Source organism: Typha latifolia, chromosome 9, assembly GCF_019914945.1.
Source record: "Typha latifolia isolate L0001 chromosome 9, TyphaL0001v2, whole genome shotgun sequence".
Classification (NCBI taxonomy): Eukaryota; Viridiplantae; Streptophyta; class Magnoliopsida; order Poales; family Typhaceae; genus Typha; species Typha latifolia.
The window spans coordinates 3,820,260-3,840,615 of NC_133094.1; the positions used below are offsets into that span (position 1 = coordinate 3,820,260).

At 36.0% G+C, this 20,356-nt stretch overlaps 1 protein-coding gene across 4 annotated transcripts in view; it reads left to right on the forward strand.

Annotated features, from left to right (window-relative positions):
* LOC140795383 (structural maintenance of chromosomes protein 6B-like) overlaps positions 1-20,194 on the forward strand; it is a 34,616-nt gene extending 14,422 nt beyond the window's left edge. For 2 of the 4 annotated variants that reach the window (XM_073147914.1, XM_073147916.1), the window contains exons 7-28: positions 1,011-1,130; positions 2,092-2,226; positions 5,464-5,540; positions 5,654-5,729; positions 6,576-6,650; positions 6,782-6,886; positions 8,370-8,539; positions 8,634-8,736; positions 12,491-12,603; positions 13,365-13,569; positions 13,777-13,908; positions 14,022-14,136; positions 14,373-14,458; positions 14,542-14,637; positions 17,783-17,919; positions 18,018-18,120; positions 18,888-18,967; positions 19,103-19,181; positions 19,267-19,324; positions 19,546-19,643; positions 19,725-19,819; positions 19,904-20,194. In XM_073147914.1, coding sequence (XP_073004015.1) covers positions 1,011-1,130; positions 2,092-2,226; positions 5,464-5,540; positions 5,654-5,729; positions 6,576-6,650; positions 6,782-6,886; positions 8,370-8,539; positions 8,634-8,736; positions 12,491-12,603; positions 13,365-13,569; positions 13,777-13,908; positions 14,022-14,136; positions 14,373-14,458; positions 14,542-14,637; positions 17,783-17,919; positions 18,018-18,120; positions 18,888-18,967; positions 19,103-19,181; positions 19,267-19,324; positions 19,546-19,643; positions 19,725-19,819; positions 19,904-19,961 — 2,316 coding nt within the window. In that variant the 3' untranslated portion in view covers positions 19,962-20,194. Of the gene's footprint in view, positions 1-1,010; positions 1,131-2,091; positions 2,233-5,463; positions 5,541-5,653; positions 5,730-6,575; positions 6,651-6,781; positions 6,887-8,369; positions 8,540-8,633; positions 8,737-12,490; positions 12,604-13,364; positions 13,570-13,776; positions 13,909-14,021; positions 14,137-14,372; positions 14,459-14,541; positions 14,638-17,782; positions 17,920-18,017; positions 18,121-18,887; positions 18,968-19,102; positions 19,182-19,266; positions 19,325-19,545; positions 19,644-19,724; positions 19,820-19,903 lie in introns of all 4 variants that reach the window. The other 2 variants (XM_073147915.1, XM_073147917.1) reach the window with 1 other exon arrangement.
* Positions 20,195-20,356: the final 162 nt, after the last annotated feature.

The window sequence follows — 20,356 nt, forward strand, 5'->3', positions numbered from 1 at the left end:
CCGTGCTTCATTGGTTGACAGTGTACATTCAAGAGATTTTGCACTGTTATGGATGAGTTCTAGTGAAGATGCTACACAGCTAGTCCAAGAGATACTTTAGTTAGCAACTTCAAATAGTGAAACGCTTTCAATGAAAAGTATGGAGTATGACAATTTGTTGGCTGTCACGATAGTTTAATGTTAGAATAGATAGATGTAATAGGTATAATTTTAGTTAGGAACTTAAAAGAGACTATTGTATAGAATGATAAATGGTAGATAATGTAAAGCTTGTGCTAGGAGGAGATAACCTTTTGTACTTTTGCACTGTCTGGTGAAATTTTATTGAGATGTCATATGGAAAAGAAATGTGTGATATTATTGTTACGAATCTTGAAAGGGAATACTAGTAGGTGAATTCACAATTGCTTGAATTGGTGTATGGAATTGCAGTATTGTGATATGCGCAGTTTCAGCTTTATAATCTCAAGTTAAGCTGTTGTTAACTGTCCTGCTCATGTTAGTAGTAAGTCTCTATTATTATCAATAAATAAGATTTATTATTGATATCTGGAACTTACTGTATGTTTAATTGTTAATTTGCCATTAGGTTATTTCTTGCACAATCATGATTCTCTGTCAGCAAACAATTTCTTCTTTTCATAAATGACATGCATGTTTTCCTTGTACTAATATGGTCCTTTTGTTTTACCCATTTGTCCGCATCAATGCATGATGACATGCCTGCAAAATTTCAACTGACTCTTAGTATACGACACTTAGAAATGTTGGCACTTGATAAGTGTACAGTTTTATTAGCCATGTATCAGAGCATTTAACCAAAATGTTCTTTTGTTATATTTGCGAAGATTATTATTATTCTTGTAAGTATGTGGTAGTCGGTTCACTTGTGATGCTGCAGGGGAAAGAATGTTGTAGTTATCAAATTGGAACATTTATGTTCCAAGTAGACTATAGTCGTTGAATTCTGTTGAACTGTTACATAAATGCTATATATATATAAATTGTAGGTGAAGGTAGAGGAATTGAAGGGGCAACTCCTTGATAAGAAAGCCCATGTGACATCATTGGTGCAGAAGACATCAGAAGTTAGGAAAATGAAGGAGGATTTGCAACATAAACTTTCACTGGTATGGAAGAACTTTGAGATGATGTATCTTTATTATTACATGGGAAGCATCCATTGCCATCCTTTTCTAACATTAAATACACTGTTTAGGTCATTCTTTTTCTTTGAAATGTTATCAACAGCATGAAGAATATTCCTTTTTCCTCTTTGCACTTTGTGTAATCAAATGTTGTCTAGGAAGATATGGATCACTAGCATGTGATGACATATCTTTCTCTATTGGCAAATTAGATTATTCTCTTGTTTGAAGGAACTTTTGGTCTTTCCATGTAGTGTTTGATGTAGTTCTATCTCATATGATAGAATCAGGATTTGGAACAGCTTCTATCAGTTGAGATGCAAATGACATCCATTGAGAATACAAGAAAGGAGATTGGTAGTATGGATGGTCCCGTGTCGGTCGGCACTTGCCATGCTGGCGGCGTACCGTCCGCCCTCGCCGTCGACCTCATTGTCGAGCTACCCGTTGCCGATCGCCGTCGCCATCGCCGTCGGGTGCCTTAGCCCGAGGGATCCGCAACTTAAGTTTTAACCGATCTCTCTCTCTCTCTCTCTCTCAATTTCTCTCTCACTCTTTCTCGATCTCTCCTCCCTCGGGCTAGGGCACCCGACGTGCTCGGGCGACGGCGAAGGTGAAGATGAGTATCTTTTTTTTCTCTTACGGCACGTGCCGTGCCGGCCGGTGGTCGGCACACTCCGTGCCTGTGGCACGGCCATCATTGATTGGTAGTTTGGTATTATTCACAAGATTGTCTGAAATTAATGACAGGGATGACAATGGGTAGGGAAGTAGCTCCTAGACAAGAATTAGAAGATCATAAATTCTCTTAAATCTTTCATTGCTCATAGCCTTATGCCCTATTTGTCATGGTGTCATTATACAGTCTCTTAATGTGCCATCGGCTTGCTGAAATGTAGCATGCTATTGTTCTTAATTTTGTCTTTGCTACTTCTTTTATTAGGCTACAAAAGAGAGGCTTGAGCTTGAAGAGGAGCGCTCTCGGGGAGCAAACTTGATAAAGAAGATGACTGGTCGCTTGAAATCTCTTGAGAAGCAAATTCTTGATATTCAGGAACAGCATATGCGGGCTACACAGGTACATGTAACTTGTCATATTTGTTGGTTACCCTTTTTCTTCTTTGTGATTGATAATTAATCAAAACAATATGCAAATTATGCATATGATGCTTTAGAGTCATTAATCCCTTTGTGATTGGCAAGATTTACCATGATTAAGCATCACTTCTTTAGGCATTACCATTAACATGTAATTTTTCTTGTGTAGTTTAAATCAAATATATGAGCTTATATTGCATTGTAGACATTGGCAACCTAATCAGGCTTTAGTTTCATGATAGAAATACAGATGCTATTTTTTGTAAGTCGGTAACTTCACTCAGGGTCATCCACGAAACTATAGTAATAGTGGTAACTACTTGTATCATCTCATTTAGAAACATCCCCCACTCCATGAATTTCAATGAGTAGCCGCACATGTCTGCAGCGATTGATCATGACATATACGAACTGCCATACTGAAGGATCCTCAAAAGTCAAAAGTAAAGGATGAGAACAATATATGCTGATTAAGTTTTGAACATCTGAGTAGAAATCATGCTACCTTGGCTTTCTAAACTTGAACAACTATGAGTGACTTGCAATTGATGAGATGAAGGCATCTTTAACAATTGTGAGGGCAAGCAAGACAAATCAAGTAGTATAAAATAGAATGTCCTAGACTTACAGAACTTGCTGCCTTCTCAATGAAGATCAGTCAAATCTACAATTTTGCACCTGAACTTCCTTGTAGCTTAGATATTCTAGTGAAGTATAGCCGTGAAGGAATGACCTACTTCACTCTTTCAGCGTATTCATCAAACTATTAGTTATGCTAATCCACAGAAAATATATCAGGTAAAGGAGATTTAAGTGTACATCTACAGAAGTCATTGTGAATATGAACTATTCAAATTTTTTTATCCAGTTATGCTCTGTTTGTCTCAATCAGACTGTATTTTAGTCTAATAAGCTCAAATTGGGGTCTTATTAAAGAAAACAATATTCACTGTTTTATTTTGTTGAAGACAGTTTGATTCAGATAAAGAGGACCTAAAGAAAGGGAGTTTAGTGCACAATATTCCTGCCTATGTAGGTTCTAGGAGGGAGGATTTACGTAGCCTTACCCTCATTTCTTGAGAGATTGCTTCTAACACTTGAATCCACGACCACATGGATGCAAGGGAAACCAGTGATGCCAATGCCCTCTATCTAGATAAAGAGATGCTTATTTTTCTTCAGTGACCCCTACTACACTTTATTTTCTTACAAGGGAATAATTTTTCACATTAGTTAAGTGTCAAAGGAAGTTCTTAGACATTGTTTAGATCAATGTATTGAAAGACGGCCGTGGGTGGCGGGCAGTCACCCCAACGCCTAGTGTTAAAGCAGACGCCAAGGTGGTTTAGTATTTTTAATCTAGAAAAAATAAAAAATAATTATATATATATATATATTAATATATTAATATAGTATATATACATTTTTTAATAGTGTAATTTACAATCATAACAACAATATATATATATAATATGATTGGGGCTAGACCGAGCCACCTCATGGACTGATATGACTTGTGATTCAATTTCTTGTTTCGATTTCTTATTTTCTTGATAAATACGAATTTTTAGTTTGGGGCGTTTTAACACTAGGAATGATCGTTTGACCGCCTACATCGTGTTCGCATATACAGAAACTGATTTGAGCATTCGAATGTAAAGAATGGTTGTTCGAATGCTTGCATTGCGTTCGCACATATAAAGACACTGTTTTGGCCGTTTGAACATCCTCAGCAAAAATGATTGTATTAGGGTTATTTTTCTTATTTTTTTTGTTGTTAGGCTAGCCTATAAATATGTGGAAGGCAATCTCATTATGGCTTTATCAAAGAAATTATTATTTTGAATTTATCTTCTCTCCTCTAATCTGAAGCTTCTCCCTGCTCGCTTAATATTTAGCCATGCGTTATCTTGCCGCCGGTTACCTCTAGCCTCCCTCGTTCGTCGAAACCCTCCCTCCTCCTTGGGACACCGACACCTTCTCTCTTCTCTTTATTCACCCTACAACACCTCATGCAAACCCTACTTATAATCCACGTCCACTTCATCTCCACCTTCACCATCACCACCTGTCACCAACACATCCACCAGCTCTTTGCCGATTTTTGCCCTAGCTACAATCCGGATTTGCGAAGAGTGCAAATATTAAACTTGTAGATCAAAAAGTTACGGAGCAAACCCAACAAGTTTTGTAATTTTCTGACTATGGGATAATATTCTCTTTTGACTGCGCGGATTGCATTTCTGCACTTGAGCTTGAATAGGTAGCCGAGATCAGGTTATAACATATATATATATATATGTGTGTGTGTGTGTGTGTGTATTACGTATTTTATTAGTGCATTTAAATTAATAGAAGTGGCTCTTTGGGTGCATGCCAGATTGTGAGGGAGAGTTTTTTGGGTGAGCATGTGACCTATTTTTGGATGAGCACGTGACCTTTTAAATCTTCTCCCTTCTTGACGTTCTCCCCCCTTTTTTTTTGAGGCAGTCCTTCTCGACTTCTTCTAAGAGATCCCATTTTGAGAGAGAGAGAGAGAGATACAAAAGACGATCACCACCTTAGTTTCCGCTTGCCATTGCTGCTGCCGCTATCGCTTGTTGCCTTTGTTCAAGAAAGGAAGGAGAGGAAGATGAGAGATTGGGTATTTGGGTTAGCGCTAGCAGTTATTGTCTTTTAAAAAAAATAGTCACTAACTATCCATTGGATAGTCCGACCAACCCGACCCACTATAACAACTAAGCAGGCTGTGCGGGCCGCCAAAAAGTAAAGGCAAGTTGCCAAATGACAAGGCAGCCTGCAAAAAAACAAATGGCGGCTTGCTCGCCATTAGCAGGCCACCTTTAAAAACACTGGCTTGGATTGAAGCATAGAATGCATTCAGCATGCTTCAAGCATAATTTTCTGCCCTCAAATTGCACAAGCGGTTGTCCTTCTCCTGAAAACACACACATTTACTGTATGGTATCTTCCTAATGATCAACGGATCTATTGCAGGACAAATGCTCTGAAGATTTTTATGCTTGCTCAAGTGAAGGCAATAAATTTTCCTATACATTTCTATGCTGATAAAATATGTGGCATCTTTATTATTGTGCTATCTTTCTTTATTTGTATTTTGTCCTTGCATTCTTGTAAAATTAATATGGATGTGATTTCTGTCTCTAATTTCTTGCTCTCTTTTAACTTCTTATTTCATGCTTTTCATGTACTGAAGGCTGAAGAATCGGCTGTTGAAGAATGTATGGAGAAACAACAAGATGAGATTGATGTAGCTCGTTCGAGTGTTACTAGGTAATCACATTTTCTCAATTGTTTTGGGTTGACATTGTACTCTGGATGTACTATAGAGTGTAGACTATTCTTTCTTGGTGTTTTGAAGTTAATTTTATTTTAATTTCATTCAGGTTGCAGCAGGAAGAGAATACCTTATCAGAGAGGTTATCAACATTAATAAATTCTAAGAATGATATGAGTAAAGAGGTGTGTTTTTTGCTTGTACGGATGGTTAAATCGTTTTTGACCTTTTTCTTCTATTATTTGTCCAGCTTACTCTAATTAAATAGGAAGGAGTTGTATTACTTCTATTCATACTAATCTTCTATTGCTTGTACCGGAAATAAGTATTCAACATGTATCCACAAAATTTTGTCCACAAAATTTTCAATGAGTGTCATATCCAATGTTATCTGATAGAGACAAAAGTAGTGAATACAAGTTCTTCCTGGGAACCTTAAAAATAACCACCTGTGGATCGGCCTTTGGTATCGATTCTAGATTCAGTTTTAGGCTTTCAGTCATTCTTTCAGGGCAAAATAACAAATATATTTTTTCATTGTTCCTTACCTGACCCCCTTATAACCCCATTGAGGCAAGGGGTTTGGAGAAAACATTGCCAACTCCCTTAGAATAAATGGGGCTCATTGTAATGGGTTCCCAAAAGTGTGTTCGGCCAAGGATTTAAGTGGCATTTAGCACACTCTGTACTGACCTAGTAAATAGGCATGACCTGGCATCACATAAGCAGTATCAAAGAATTCCACTTTTCTTGTCTTGGCCAGTATAGTGTCGGCATGGTACATGGGCCTGCATGAACTGTACCACCCGGCACTTGACTCCATGTGTTTGGCCACAATATCATCTTAATACACAGATAAAAACCCCCATTATTGGGGAATCAGACAGGGCCCTATATGTTTAATGCAAAATGTTTTCAGTTCTGTGAGTGAATTGACTCTGGTATCCTTCATCTTCTCAATTAATTTATGTAATCAATCTTGTACATTTTGCTTGTTGTGGACTATACAAGGTAACTGAAACCTTTTGCAGATAGAGGAAACCGAAAGAAGACATCGTGATTTATGTTCCCAAATTCGTGAACTTCAGCAACGTCAAACAAATAAGGTCGAGTTTCTCCTTATAAGGGCTTCTTTCCTTTTGTTAAACTTTTGTGATAAGTTGAAACATTTATATTTTGTCACAAATTTACTCTCTAATGATTGATTGAACCAAATAAGCTCTATTCTGCTTGTCAGGTAACAGCTTTTGGAGGAGAAAGAGTGCTTAATCTCTTACGATCAATTGAAAGACATCACAAAAGATTCAAAAGCCCACCTATTGGTCCAATTGGGGCTCATGTGGTATGTGAGAGTGAGCTCTGTCTCGTTCTTTTCTTATATGTTTATCTTATGAAGCCCTGAGAAGAAAATGCTGATCAGCCTTCTTACTGTAGGTCATTTAATTTTTCTGTGATACAGTAATGCAATTTTTGAATTAAAAGATAAGTGTCCTACGAGAGCTAGGAATACCTTTTAAAATTCTACAAAAGCAAAGAGATCAGAGTTCCTCGGTAAGTTATGCCAAGTCAGTGTAGCATCAACAACTTGAACCCTTCTTCAACTTGAACATTCATTAAGAGTACATATGCAAAATATCATATCTCTATTCAACTTTCATGTAGTTTCTCTTTTATCATACATCATCAAATCGATTTTTTATTTCTTAATAGTGTTTGATATCCTTATTTGGTCCATGGGTGCCACCTGCTTCAATATCTTCTTTGAGCATGTAAGTCTTTGTACAATCTAATACATAATGTGTCGAACAATGTACTGAAATTGCTTCTATATGAACAAAAACTTGATTGTAAGAATACTACTTTGTACTTTGATTACCCTTTGGCTTTTTTCTTTTCCCAAAATTGCTTGTCAAGGTTACACGCTTCTTTTCTGCCCGTACTTAGATTCATTCATGTGTTATGTGTTTGTCCACAAACCTATGTTTAAAAGCCAAGTAGCTTTATTTAGAAGAAGCACCTCTGATTTTAGGATAATATACTTGACTGAACCACTTGCTTACTTTTTTTTAGTTTTGAATGGTTATATTTGCATATGTACTCTAGTATTACGTTCATATTGCTAGGCCAACTTCTTATGGACTAATTACTTCAGTGAATGCGGCGCTTATTTTCGACTTTATTATGCTGAATAGTTTGGTCTAGCATGGATAACTTGAGTTAGGCTATGGAAATTGAGCTCTCGATGTCCTTTAATTTTGTGCAAACTAAAGCATGGTTGTCATGACCTCAATTTACATATGAGAAATAAATATGTAGATACATATATACATACCAATATAGTGTATATGCATATTATTTAGGGAGGGCGAGAGGCCTACCCTACACGTGATTTATTATGAGTTTGGGAGTGATTGGAGCAACCCAAGTATTGATAAGGATCTACAAGTCAATGTAGGACTTAATATGCCTTGCATCTGTGTCAATAAAGGGTCAGCAATGTTTGGCTCGTCCTGTGCTGATTAGGATGGGCTGGCACAGGTATCTTTGGTTATGCTATAATTTGAAGCTTTAAGAAGCATTATGTGTGCCATCTCAAGATGGTGTGCACTAGGCACACCTGATAATTGCAATCCATCCATCATGTACACAGCATTGGTATGATGAATGGTTGAAAAATGCTTTAGCTGATGTTTTCCTTGCCTGTACTCAAAATCAAACAACAGGTGATTGTAGTCTCTATTGTTCTTTGTTGACCATTACTATTTTGTTCAGCTTCTTTGATTGAACTGTTTTTAGCAAACTAATATGCATGTTTGTTGATGCAGAAGTTGGTTAGTGGTGATACCTGGGCTGTAGCAGTTGATTACGCTATTGGGAAGATATTAGATGCTTTTATTGTTACAAACCATAAAGATTCACTTGTTTTGCGAGATTGCGCTAAAGAAGCAAACTACCGCAACCTTCAGATCATTATCTATGATTTTTCCAGACCACAGTTAGATTTTCTGACGCATCAGTTTCATGCATGTGGTATCTGTTCCCTTTTTCTTGCAATATACTGTATTTGATCCATGAATTTGCATTTGCAGGCTGAACATTCCATATCACTTGCTTCCTTCTACAAATCATCCTACTACTCTTTCAGTTTTACATTCAGACAATCCCACTGTTTTAAATGTATTGATTGATATGGTTAGTATACCTCTCAGACTATGGATTTTGGAATGTTAATAAGTGGTTTGCAACTATATTTCCTCAAATTATATATTGAATTCTTTTAATTTTTTGCATGCTGTTATTTTCTTGAAATTAAGTTTGTGATGTTGTGTTTAAGTCTTAATTTTCTCTTTGAACTGCTATTACATGTCAATTGTTCAAATACTCAGGTAAAACAAATACTTATTGGTTTGTAATATCTAGAGTTCCCGATGGCTAGGTATCAAGTAATGTTTGTAATGCGCAATTATGTCAATGTAGGTCAATGAGGAGTGAGGATATCACTTAATGCATATGGACTTAATAAAGTATGTGGGTGCTTACACATGGCTGCATAAAAGGTATTGAGTATATAGTATATATTAAAATGTTGAAAATTGGCAATTCTTGTCAATCGTCCAGCCTGTCATTTGCCTCTCATTATTTCAAATTCATATGGATATGCAGAATAGCTGTACTAGAAACTTTTATGTTAAAAATTTGTAAAAGTGTTCCAACTTTTAAAACTTCTATATCCATTGGTTGTGCCTCTTGGGATCGTAATAAGCTAAGCTAATACTTAGTGAAGGATGATATAGTTTGCCACGACCTAAATTTGGAATCATGATCAGCCACATACCTCAATAGACTTGAGATACATAAAGCCTTAACATTACATTTTTAAATTTACAATATAAAAGAAACTCAATATAATTTGATACACCAAGCCAATAATTATACTTTTAAGGTAATAAAGACGATGCAATCATACAACCAATGTCTTTAAATCAATTATTGCAACAAAAAAAGGGAGACAAATCCTAAGTCGAGTTAATTGAGTCCGGTGCACTATATTCATTCACATGTTGATTAAAATCTGAAGTATTAAAGGAGTTAATAAGCTAACAATTTTAGTTTAGTGGATGAACCCACCCAAAATCCAATAAAATCTATAATCTATAAGCATGTTTTAAAAACCAATGCTCAACAATTAACGACATTGGTTGGTATGTTTGTAATGTGAATAATAAAGCACAAGTAACAACAATGTGGATAATCAACTAATTACATGCTCAATTTCATTATATAGAACTTCCCAAACTTAATAATTGTCATATTTCTCATTTTGGAGTCTGTGCCCATGAATCCACATCAACTAGAAATTACCTTTAGATGATGCAAATTTTTTTTACTCATAGTTAATTTGGTTAGAGTCACCGAAAGGTGTTATTATGTGATAAACACACTTTATTTCTTTTACTAATTGTTAAGAAAGATTAGGGTCACTATAAGGAGATTTCTAATTTAGTTTGGGAAATGTTCCATAACTCCGCCAGAATCACGTAAACGAATCATAGTTTGATCATGAATTAGTCTATTACTTAGACTTCACGGTAGACTTGAGTCATCACAAGGAGATGCATGAAAAATATCTATTCTGTGACTGTTCTCAAATGGATTATAGGCGGATTAGAAATTAGTCTATTCTTTGGACTTCAAGATAGACTTGAGTTACCACAGAGAGATGCATGAAGAATATCTAGTCTGAGATTGTTCTCAAAGTCCTACCTACTAGTAACTAATGTTTCACTAGCTACTTATGATCAATATATTTGTCACTTGCATGAAGAATATTAATTCACGAAGATAACATATCATGAACTATAATATTGCACGAAGTATAACATAGCATGAAGATAATCATAATGCACGAAATATATTACTGGACGGAGATAATACAATAAAATCATATTACAAAATACAAAATGATAAATACGTAAGTGAATCTAGTCATGCTCTAGCGACGCTTCGACAATGAGATTGACGACGTAAAAAACTCACGGAAGAGAGGAAGGTCTAAGAAGAGGAAGACACTAGGGTTTTTATAAGAGAAAAGGATTTAGGGTTAGCACAGACTTCTCCTTGGCGAGTTTGTGGGGAATTTCACAATTTCCCCTTATCGTAATAGTTATGGGAGGGAGGGGGAGGAAGAGGAATAGTGATTATCACACAGTTCAACTTTGTTTCTCCTAGGTATGAGCATTTGCAAATTTCAAGGTACATTCACAAAGGTGTTGAAACTTTTTCCAAAGTATCTAAAATGAAGTTTGAAGTCTAGCCCTATGTAAATATGTGATTTGAAATTCAGTTATATAATTGCATTTACTAAATTAGTAGTAGGAATTATTTAAGCACACCATTTTAATCAAATATAGGGTTGATGATGAAATTACACAATAATAAAATACAATATTTGATTTATTTTAATGAAATTGCAAAGTTGTAGTCTCTACTGAACTACTGATATGAATTATAAAATAATTCAAATACATGCAAAACTTGTAACTAGTTCAAGGCCATTGGAATAACGTGGAAAAAGAAAGTCATAATCATCCTCTTCTTCATGTATATATTTATTGTAAGACCACTTTTGTATCTGATGTCTTAGCAGCGAAATCCATGTCAAATATGAGCTAGTGTCAACCTATTCCTTGCTCCATATGAATGTTAAGAAGCACCTTTTTGCATAACATAGATCTTTATTTTGTTTCTTTCAATTTAATATTCATTGGACGGAAAATTTTCATTCAATTTTCATTCAATTTTCTCACAATCTTTTATATTGATCTCTATATTATGAGGGTTGTGTTTGTGTTTGTTCTTTCAACCCATTTAACCTGAAATTAACTCGTTAAGTCAACCTAAAATTAACTCATTAATCCATCAAATAGAGGGGATGATGGTTGAGAAAAACAGAGCTCGCTCGATAGAGGAGAGAAATGGGAGCGAGGGAGAGAGGAAGGAAAGAAGGTATCTAGAAGTTTGATAGCTTTGGAAAAGTAATTTTATATCATATTTTTAAGACTCCACCTTGGGCACATATCACCGCCATCCGCCGTGTGCCATGTAAACCCCTGGCCGCTGTGTACCTGCCACCTGCAACATTGAGTTACATAGGTATGGTCGTGTTAACCCATTTATGACTTGACAACTCGGTTATGACCCGAATAACCCATGTAATTGTAACCCTTTTAACCATCTAGTTTGGTGACCCTCTGATCTATTTACTAAATGGGTCATTTTTATGTTTAACTCATTTAATAAATGGGTTATGTTTATGCTGGCAACTTGACCCAACCCGACTTTAATTGAACCTGACTTTATTGCCACCCCTACTCTATGCTTTTCTTTTTCTGCTTGGTCTTACAATTTGATGAGGTACGCATATTTCAGTTTGCTTATTGGTCTGAATTACTGTAACTAATTTAACTTGTTTGAAGCAATGATCTGATTATAGATGTGCCCTTGCACTGGGATGCAACCTGCATTGTGAATGAATTCTGAAGTTTGAACAAGCTTAGGAAACTGAGTATCAAGTATACATGGTGTTATTTGAACATTGTTCTGCATGCAATGATCTGACATCTCAGGAATAAAATGGATCACTTTAGCATGTTTCTTTTATAAATTAGCTGATTTTCAATGTTCCTCCCATGCTTCTCTATTACTTGGGTTTGATAATCTGCTAGCAGGACATATGAGCAAGAGCTTACTAAACTGTTCCAACCTCCTAGTTTCCTGGAACATTATAATATACAAGTTATTATCACTTGATCAACTTGATTTAATCAATGGAGTTAGTGACATGTACACTGTCCTAATCATGGTATCTTAGACTCTCTTATGCCTTCTTTCATTTCTGTTTTACTGTGTGATGCCTAATATTGTTTGATTGCATTCTCCCTTTCAGGGTCATGCTGAGAGACAAGTCCTTGTTCAAGACTATGAAATGGGAAAATCTGTTGCATTTGAACAGCGAATCCAAAATTTGAAGGAAGTTTATACATCCGATGGTTATAGAATGTAATATTTTATCGGCCTCATATTTAAACACATGTTTGTGTTTAGACACACATAGATCATGTTCTTTATGCTTTCTTTTTTATAGTGCATTCAACTCTATTTGGCTTATTATTGAAGTATGTCGCAGGATTAGTAGAACTAACTAATTCTTTTGAGTTTTAAACACAAACGGAATCATTTGCACATAATTAAGCCTTCCTCTGTGAAAAACTTGAGTACATATCCTTCAAGGGTATTATAGAGGACTTCCAACAGGAAATTTTCTCGATGTTCTCATGCTTCATTTACAGAATATAAATACTCTGCTACTTTTTAACTTGCTGATAGGATAAGTAGTCTCAAGAAGATTTGGCTCTGATATGATGGGGATACTTGTAAGGAATTGCCTGTTACCGGTCTGACCTTCTCTGTTTGTTGGTCAATTATAAACATATGCATTTAACCACATTGGAATATTTACCTCTTGCACAATGAATTATTACTGTGCACTGTGCAGGATTTTTTTTTCTTTTTTGAAATTTAAACTACCACTTAGTCTATAGTAAATTTAAGGACGACAGGAAGAGTCAACAATACGACTGTTAACAAACAAAATTTGAGCATGTCCTTTTGATTTGATATTTTCTTGATGCGAAAATCTAACAATCCTGTGATAGCCTCACCAAGCATTAATAGTAAATGATGTTACTAAGAGAAATCATTATTTAGTGTGTTAAATAACAGATACTTTTATTACAACCATATGTTTAATGGTGTATCAGGTTCTATAGAGGTTCAGTTCAGACCACTCTTCCTCCAAACAGAAGGGGTAGGACTGGTCGTTTATGCAGTTCGCTTGATGCTCGAATTAATAATATTCAACAAGAAGCTTCTAAGCTCCAAGAAGTTCTTCAAGAAGGTAGAGGAAGGAAAAGGAATTCAGAGGAAGTATGTCGGAGTCTTGAACTTCAGATCCAGAGTTTGAAGGTATATATATCCATCACCCTGGCACATAATTTTTCCGATTTTTTTTGCTTTTCAGTCTGTGGTTGGTTGGTCAAAAGGAGAGTCGTCTCGTCACAAACTCACATGACAAATTGGTCAGACCTTCCGCGCGGCTGAGATGCCATCTTCTTTCGGAACTAGGCCACACGATTCCTTCTCTGACCTTTTGTTTTCTTTTGATTTTCTCAGAAGAGAAGGTTAAATGATGAGCGAATTTTATTGTCCAAGCAAATGGAATTGCAAGATATGAAGAATTCTTTTTCTGCTGAGAATAATCGTGACCCTGCACCGAATGTCGACGAAATATATGAAGAGATATCGGTCTGTTTGAAGTTTGAAAATAAGTCATTGTCGAGAAAGATCTTGTAATAAGTAGGATTTTGATGTTCTATATTGAGGATAAGCTTACATTTCTCTTTTGCCATATTCTGTAGCAAGTGCGAGATGATATACAAGGAAAGGAATTGTTACTAGAGAAAATCAAAGTTAGGATGGTTATGGCAGAAGAGAAGGTGAATGATCTAAGGTGCTCTTTTGAGAGCTTATGCGGTATGGTTATATGTACCTTCAAGTTTGTGATGTTTATTCAACTCGTTGAATGTTGATAACCTATGCACCCATATGGACATATACACTAGATTCAAGTTCTTTTGTACTTTATTTAATAATATTTGCAGATACAGATATTATTACTCTTGCATTCAGTCAAAATATAGAAGATGACACCTAATTTTTAGTTGCAGGAATGCTTTGCACATGTTTACCTATTTTATAACTCATTTCAGATTCTGTAAAAGGCGAAGTTAATGCTATTGAGATCGCTGAGCGTGAACTATTATTGACTGAAGAAAAGCTGCAGTCAGCAGAAGAAGTATGGTATCTGGTTGCATTGTTTTGATTGTTCTTCTTCTGTTAAAATTATATATTTTCTTCCTAGCTGGTTCTTTTTATCAGGAGAGGGCCCATTATGAAGGCGTAATGCAAAAAAAGGTACTACCTGATATTCAAAAGGCTGAAAAAGAATACGAGGAGCTCCAGAACAATCGTCAGGTTGACTATGTGCATAATTTCATTGATAGTTACCTATAAGTTTTATCAAGTTTTGCCTTGTGTTTTCACCTCCTCTAGGATTACCTTGATAAGCAACAACCTTGTAAATTGCATTGGGGCACTTAGTATTTTCAAGCACATTCTAATGTCCATTATCTAGCTTTACTTGATATTGATAGATGATCTTTTACGCTCTTATCGTTGAATAGGAAATGAATATATTTTCTTGTGCATGTATGTCTATTATTTAAATTCTGATGTATGTTCTGACTTTCAGATCTTTCAACTGCTGTCCTAGTCCTGAATAAAAGATCTTTACTAGGGTGCTCCACAGATGCTTGACAAACAATGTACATATTTATCAGAAAAAATGAAGTATTAGAAAGATCCTTCAGATCTAAAACATCAGGTTTTTGCCTATATGCTATGTTTTGCATCAGTTTGGGATAATCGGAGCTCAGGTGCTACTCTATATCATGGTTCTTGTAAGTTACACTCATGCAAGACGTTACAAGTTGTAACATCCTGGATGAGTGTGAGTAAAGAAGCTAGTCCAATTTTGTTAAAAAAGAAGAAGCTAGTCCAAGTGACAAGACTTGATTAATGATTTCAAATGTAATAACACTTCCAGGGAAAAGTATTAAGTGAGTAGACAGAATGAAATGGAGGAGATCAACATAATTTGCTTACAAGAGATTAAATTCAGAGAAGCTGAAGATATTGAATATTAAGCTTTTTATAATATAATAATATTGTACAAAATAAATGCTGAAATGGTTAGATATAATAGTGGATTATCCTTAAGCTAATGCTAAAAAGTTGGAATAGACTGAAGACTTTGGTATTTTCTTCTTGTTTTCTGATGATGCAGTATATCAATCTCTTATGACCTTTTTTCTCTTATTACTGTTGCATTTTATCATTTTTAGAGTTGTCGGATTTATACATTATAACAATAAAAAGTTAGGGCCTTCTATATGGATCCCTTCTCTCCATCCTATTTTATAATGTATCAGAAATATGTATATGAGGGCCTTATGTATGCATAGACCTGCATATCGGTCCATAGTCAGTTCATATGCATTATATGTGGTCAGGCAGGTATATGTGGGTGTGTATTCATATGAGGTGCATATGCAGTCGGGCCACATGTGCACATGTAATCGACCTGATATGCAGGCCACATGCATATGCAAGCTGGTTCACCCACTGCCACTAACTATGCTGCTGTATAAGCCAATCTTATAACATGTAGCTTTCACAATATAGCTAGCCAATCTCTTGGCAAATAGACACCTGCAAATTCCAAATCAAGGACAACAAGTAAAACAACAGAAGCTCACAAGATGGCACAAAGTAATCACCAGATCAAAGTACAATGAAAAGAAAGACTAGTTTAATAAGAGGTTAGGCTTAGCGAATGAGTAGAATGAAGAGTATGAAGCATTCCACTTGAGTAGATCTCGCTTGGAGAAATCGCTAGTTGGGCTACCGGTGTGCTTTACAATCATCCCGTGCTAGGAAGTTCACATGACAAAGGGGTTCTGTATCAAGATGAGAGTAGTTTTGAGTTATCACCAACACATTCTTATAGACTCAATATTTGCAGAGATATAGGGGCTTATGCAGGAAAGAAAAGAAGACTTGGATATCTTGATCTGATCTTTTATTTTTAATGAGGTTTATCAGAGATCTTCTACTTGACATGCCAAGTGGAGCCTAAGAATGAGCTAAGCGGATTGAAGTTAGGGAAAAGATATAGTTAGTAGTATAAAGTTGTAAACATGGCCTAGTCTTAACCATTTGTGGTTGGCTATGTAGATCTTACTCCTTTCATCTCTATTTGTGCACAAGCCATGGATTTCCCTGAATTGGGTTTTAAGGTATGTTTCAAACCTTTTTTTCACTTGGATTAGGACTCCCCAATCCTCCAAAAATTGGTATCAGAGGTGATGGTTTAGCAATCCTTAACTACTTTTGCAGTTAGTTTGATGTGGCCAATTGGTGGCTTTGGCATACATGCGAGCTTTTCTAAAGTCATGGTAACATGGTAGTTACAGTGTGGTGCGACTAAGGGAGCTAAAGCCTTGGGATTAGGGGCCCGGGCACACATAATTTGGTTGCACTCAATGGAGCAAGGGCTTTGGGTTAGGACAAGGGTGTGAGGAGTTGATGAATGTGGTCAGATGAGTGGGTTTGCGGTGATTCATGAGTGGTTGAGGGAACAAATGAGCTAGACTCTTGAGACTGGCAAATGTGACCAAAAGAAAAATGGGCATAATGATTGGTTTAGAGTAATAAGTTGGGCTTGAGGAGGAGCAGTTAATGCTGGGTGCACATGTGAAAGAAGTGATTATTATCACATGTTAGAGCTTAGTCCCACATCAGAGAGAGAGAAAAGTAAAAGGATTTATATAGATTCTTTGGCTTTCATTTAATAGCTTAAGCTTTTGGGTTGGATGGATTTCAAAATGTCTCAAATCCTCTTTCACTTGGATAAGAACTTCTCTGTCCCTTCGACACTTGGGATATATGGTGCAGGGGTATGTCGTGTGTTGTATCGGTTGGCATGTATTGTACCGATGACTGATCAATACTCTTCATGCCACTGAAATGACAATCCTTGTTGCGAGCTCCTATGTCTAAATTGTATATGAACATATTGCCTAATTTTGGAAGAAATTGATGTGTAGACAGTAAAGAGTAGAGACTGAGTGGCTTTAAACCTTTCTATCTCATATGACACCTAAATCTTGTTTATTATGGCACACGGAGAAAGGGTGTCCAAGTACATAAGAGCAGCAGTTGGTTTAAAATATTTGAACTAATTGGATCTATAGACATAGTTTGTATTCTTCCATTTTCCAGCCTTAATTTCTTTGAGCTTTGATAGATTCAAGACTGAAAACATGTTTTTTTTCTGGCTACCTTCCTCTGTACCTTATAGATTGTAAAAGGGATTGAGGAAATAAAGCCGAAGTACACTAGAATCTAGGAATTAGTTATGGCATTTACATTGTAATGTTTCTTTCTCATTTCTCTTTTAGAGAAACTTCTTTTCTTTGTTTATACATCTATAAGTATCATAGTGTCTCTGTTTGCAGGAATTATGTTTTTTAAGTACTGAATAGAGTCCAACTTGCAGGAAAATTTTAGAAAGGCTTCTATCATATGCCCTGAGAGTGAAATGGAAGCCTTAGGAGGTTGTGTTGGGTCTACTCCGGAGCAACTGAGTGGACAGCTAAACAGACTGAAACAGAGGCTTCAACAGGAGAGCCAGAGGTTTGAATTCAGTTAAAACTTATATAGAGTACCCTCACTACTTCTATACTTAGTGACTATGTAGAAAATGGAGTAGATTGACTTAGTCTTATCAACAGATTCACTGAGTCGATTGATGATCTTAGAGATATGCGTGACAAGAAGGAGCGTAAAATCTTGAAAAAGCAGCAAATGTATTCAGCTTTCAGGGAGAAGCTAAATGTAAGTTCTGATTCATCTGGATGTAACTCATACTTGCATCATTATGGTTCGTTCAGGACATTTGTTTTATCTGAACTTTTGGAGGGCACATTATAATGAGTAATTATATACATGAATTACCTCATCCAACAGTTGAAGCAGAATGAAATATTATGCATCTTAAACATGCCCACTTGCTTATACTTCCTGGCTATTATCAGAGAATGACTGCTTTGTCCTTATTTCAGAAAATGGTGTTCGTTTTCTGAAATGGTTACTTGGTAACCTTATGATGGATAAGTTGCCTACGAGTTGCTAGGACACAGAATTTAGTTATATTAAGGCATGATGTATATTGTTGGTCTTTTATCTAATTGTCTAAGCTTTTAGGTTAACTGATCATCTAAAATGATATTAGAGCCAATTTTTATATAGTATTAAAGATCATGAGTTCAAACCTTGTCAGGCCTTGTTTAATCCCTCTTATTTATTATCTATTTCTAGTACAGCATGGGGAGGTGCATATCCTTTTATCAATCATCTAGTAGAATGGAGTGGTGATTATCTTGTCCTGCTCCGTATATGCATAGCTTTTTTGTGAACTTGCTGTTGTCCTGTTGCATCCTGTTTTCTCTATGTTTATCTAATGTTGCATTTTCATTCTTAAGATAGAATGAAATTTTGCTGCTCCTCAACAAAGTACTTTATTATCTGTTGAAATGTTCTCTGTTCAGTCTTTGCAAGTTTTTTTTGTGATAGATCTAACTGAACATTTGCCGATGGTATAGGCATGCCAGAAAGCACTTGACTTGCGCTGGAACAAGTTCCAGAGGAATGCTAGCCTTTTGAAGAGGCAGTTAACTTGGCAGTATGTGCAAAATTTCTTCTTAATGTTGATTTTGTGGCTATATCTACACGGGAGCTTCTCTTTTCTCCTTGGATTCTCCCAAAAATATATTCATCTTTTAGGTTCTCCTGATTCCTTTTCATATATGATGAATAGGTTTAATGGACATTTAAGAAAGAAAGGCATCAGTGGGCAAATTAAGGTAGATTATGAGCAGAAGGTTTTATCTGTTGAGGTGAGTGGCTTGATATTGTGGTGAAACAGACCTTCCTTTTTTTTTGCCTAAATTATGTCAGGCTAATATTTTTTACCCTTAATAGGTAAAGATGCCTCAAGATGCATCTGGCAACACTGTTCGTGATACTAGAGGGCTTTCAGGTCATTCCTTGTTCTTCTCTGTATCTATATTATGTCATATACAAGTATCAGTTTTTTGTCTGTGGCACCATCTGCTTTCTTTAGTCCTCTCCTACACAATTATATTTGCTGCCCTTTTAGATGGTGTGCCGACACTGTATTTTCTCTGTTCATTGAATTCTTCTCCCTCTGTTTGCCACTGTTTAGGATCATTCACTTAGAATTGTCTTGTATTTTCTTAGGTGGAGAGAGGTCTTTTTCTACTCTTTGCTTTGCTTTAGCTCTTCATGAGATGACTGAAGCTCCTTTTCGAGCAATGGACGAATTTGATGTATTCATGGTGAGTGATTACATTTCCTTTTCTTCTCCTAAATTTAATGCTTATGTCAATGACCATTGGGTGATCAAATGCAACTTTTAGGATGCCGTCAGTCGGAAGATAAGCTTGGATACTCTCGTCGATTTTGCGGTAGAACAAGGTTCACAGTGGATTTTCATCACGCCCCATGAAATCAGGTTGGAAGCCTATCATTAATGTGTTTCAGGTGATGGTTTTTGTTCCATTGGATTGATTTGCTCTTACCTGCAACTGTTATACAGCACGGTGAAGTCTGGAGATAGGATAAGGAAGCAGCAAATGGCAGCACCTCGAGGTTGATTTAGAATTATTCTTGTGTTATGCATCGTAACATCTCGGTCTTTCAGTTTTATATATGTAAATTATCATCCAAAGCATATTGTCACTATATTAACATTAACAAAAAATTCTAGTATCCATTTTTCGAGAAGAGTGGGGATGATCCCAATTTTCTTGGAGATGAAATTGGGGGCAGCCCGAGTTATATTTTATTTATTATTATAATGTTAACAAGTTGCGATTTACAAAAGAAAGTTGAAAATTTCTTTGCTGTAAAATTTCATACTTTGATCAGTAATATTGTTCCCATCTCAAAATAATAGAGCTCCCAGGAAGCTATTAGGTTTGAATTCCTCAGCTTCTTCTATTGTCCAGATGATTTGCCGATTTACTATTAGGAGCATTCCTGAAGCCAT